Genomic DNA, 2,864 nt, shown 5'->3' on the forward strand with positions numbered 1-2,864 from the left:
CATCAAGACCTTCAGAATTACAAATCACAGTTCCTGTAAGTATTGGAAATATAGATATATGTAATTTGAATTTTGCTACCTATTGGAAGCAGATATTTTAAAATTTATAATTCTCCATACAAAAGGTTGCTCTCACCTGCTTCAGATTAAACTTTTATTTATAATTGGCTCTCCATTTCAAAGGCATTATATAGCTAATATGCTAGGCAAGATAAAGAACCTAATGCTACAACTGGTACGATGTCTCAGAAAATGTTTACCAGCTGCAAAAACATCTAATATTTGAAACTTAGAACAAGAACTGATCTTGATAAGGCTTCAGGACCTCTCCATTTTATTTATTTTGGAACTTGGGACACTAGATACTGAGAGATTCAAGTTTTTTACTGCTTTTATAAAGTGGAATTATCTTATCAACTAATGAAAAGAAAAAGTAGCACACAAAGATCACCCATGGCTATATCAAAATATATTTTAAAACCATCTCCCAAAGCAGAGTTACAGTCAATGCACTTATTCAAGGGCCATTCATTTCATTTGTAGTGATCCAAGTGCATGCTTATCTTCATGTCCCTCCTTTAATTCCATATGACCATTTCATTGGCTGGTGATGTCTCTACTGAATAGTTGAAGAAATATAAGAAATAAATGTAAAATTAATCTAGGTGTTCACTATTACAACCAGATTTGACAAATGTTTGGGTGGGAGTTTAAAAAAATTACACTACTACTACACAAATTAATCTGAATCAAACATTTGTTTCGTTTTATGTTCTTCTTTTGGGCAATAATTCACAGCTGGGCTCCCAGTCTCTCAATTTGAAAGCAGGAGTAGAAAGGCTAGGCCTGAAGTTTACAGCTATCACAGTAATTGTCATGACAAACTTGAAGGGCAGCAGCTTATTTTTGAACTAACTTGAGAATGAAAGGTGCACAAAATGTTCCAAAATATCTCTTCCATAGAGGAGTCCAAAATGAACCCACTATCAATTGTGAGTACCAGCCCTAAAGTACCATGGATCCTTGTGGGGCTGCTCCACACCACTACAAATCATTGAGGGAATCCTAAGCTTTCTACTAAAGTAACACACACAAACTCATATAGAACATTGAAAAGGAAATTAAAAAATCAATTTTAAATGGATGGTTAATAAGAAGCTAGACTATTTTCATGTATCAATATGTAAAGGTATAACCCATTTGAAAATGTTTATTATTATTCTAACCAAACTTTTCAGAGATGTGACAAAAGAAAATTAGAGGAAGTTCAGAAGACAGCTCATAAATGGACAAGGCATTCTTTAAGAAAAATTTACCAAGGACCATCTGATTACTTAACTGTCAGGAAACAGGCTCCATTCAGACATCATTATACTCCTAAAACCCACCCTCAAAAGGCAGAATCTAAAAAGTCCAAAGATGACAAAAAAGAAACAACTTTTAAGAAATATTCTAAGAAAAATACAAGCCCACATGAAACAACTCCAGAATCCAAGAAAATAGTAAATGACAAAAAAAGTAAAAGAGGAATTAAAGCAGATAAAACTCCATCAAAATCATCATATGAAAGTGAACTATCTAAGAAGTCAAAGTACAAATCAGAAGCAAACCCAGAATCCAAAGATTCTAAGGCAGTCTTGATGAAGGATCCAAAAAAAAATAAGAGAGATTCAAAGAATTCCAAAGAGACAGACATTGAATCCACATGCACAAAGAAGGATTCTAAGATCTCAAAGAACAATTCTGATGCTAAATCAGAGACTTGCTCAAAAAACAGTTCAAATATGGATTTAATTATGTATTTAGAGGAGTCTGGTGCTGAATCCATGGAATTTGATATGTGGTTAAAGAATTACTCACAGAATAATTCAAAGAAGTCTTCGAAGAAGGAAGCAAAGAGTTCTGATGCTGAATCTGTAGACTCAAGAGATGCAAAGACTGATAAGAAAGATACAAAGAAAGACAACAAGAAGGATGCAAAGAAGGATGTAGAGTCTACTGATACAGGGTCTACAGACTCAAAAGATGCAAAAAAAGATTCAAAGAAGGCTAAGAAAGATTCAAAGAAAAAGGATGCTAAGAAAGACAAAGAGTCTACTGAGGCTGAATCTGAGTCTGAGTTGGAGTCAAAAAAGGATAAGAAAGATTCAAAGAAAGATAAGAAAGTTTCACAGAAAGATGACAAGAAAAAAGCTTCCAAGAAGGACACAGTGTCAACTGATGCTGATTCTGAATCTGAATGGAATTCAAAAAAGGGTGAAAAAATTGAAAAGAAAGATAAGAGAAAATCAAAGAAAGATGACAAAAAGAAGTCTGCAATGAAGTCTGAAGAATCCAGTGAAACTGAATCTGACTGGGAGTCAAAGAAGCATAAAAAAATGTTAAAGAAGACTAAGGGAGATTCAAAGAAAGGTGCCAAGAAGCAGGATGCAAAAAAGGGCATGGAGTCTACTAGTGCTGAATCTGATGAGTCTTCCGGGAAAGGCCCAAAGAAGCGCGGAATCTTGAAAAGTTCACACGCTGAATCTGAAGAGTCAGTACATAAATTTGGGGCTAAAAAGAAAGGAGTTGATGAATCAGATGCCACATCTACAGATTCAAAGAAGGAAGCACAAAAGAGAGAACACAAAATGTCATTCAAAAAGACCACATTCAAAGGAAAAGAGACACATACAGGTAGAGTTCCTCCATCAAGAGAAAGACCACCACTACCTCCTTGTAAGCCTTTATTACTGTCACCTAAGGTCAAACGTCTCTGTAGGTGCAAGATGCCTCCTCCACCTCCAAAACCAAGATATGCTCCTTTGGTATGTTTACTCCTGTTTTATTTGTAGAGACAATTGTATTAAAAATGAAAGATAGTT

At 34.8% G+C, this 2,864-nt stretch overlaps 1 protein-coding gene across 1 annotated transcript in view; it reads left to right on the top strand.

Moving 5' to 3' along the window:
• Positions 1-2,834, top strand: part of LOC109377231 (cylicin-1-like) — a 66,310-nt gene extending 63,476 nt beyond the window's left edge. Inside the window, exon 3 of the mRNA XM_019633513.1 lies at positions 1,190-2,834. Within this exon, the coding sequence (XP_019489058.1) occupies positions 1,190-2,834 (1,645 nt within the window). The remainder of the gene's footprint in view (positions 1-1,189) is intronic.
• The last annotated feature ends 30 nt before the right edge of the window (positions 2,835-2,864 follow it).

This window comes from Hipposideros armiger, unplaced genomic scaffold (assembly GCF_001890085.2).
Source record: "Hipposideros armiger isolate ML-2016 unplaced genomic scaffold, ASM189008v1 scaffold_1328, whole genome shotgun sequence".
Classification (NCBI taxonomy): domain Eukaryota; kingdom Metazoa; phylum Chordata; class Mammalia; order Chiroptera; family Hipposideridae; genus Hipposideros; species Hipposideros armiger.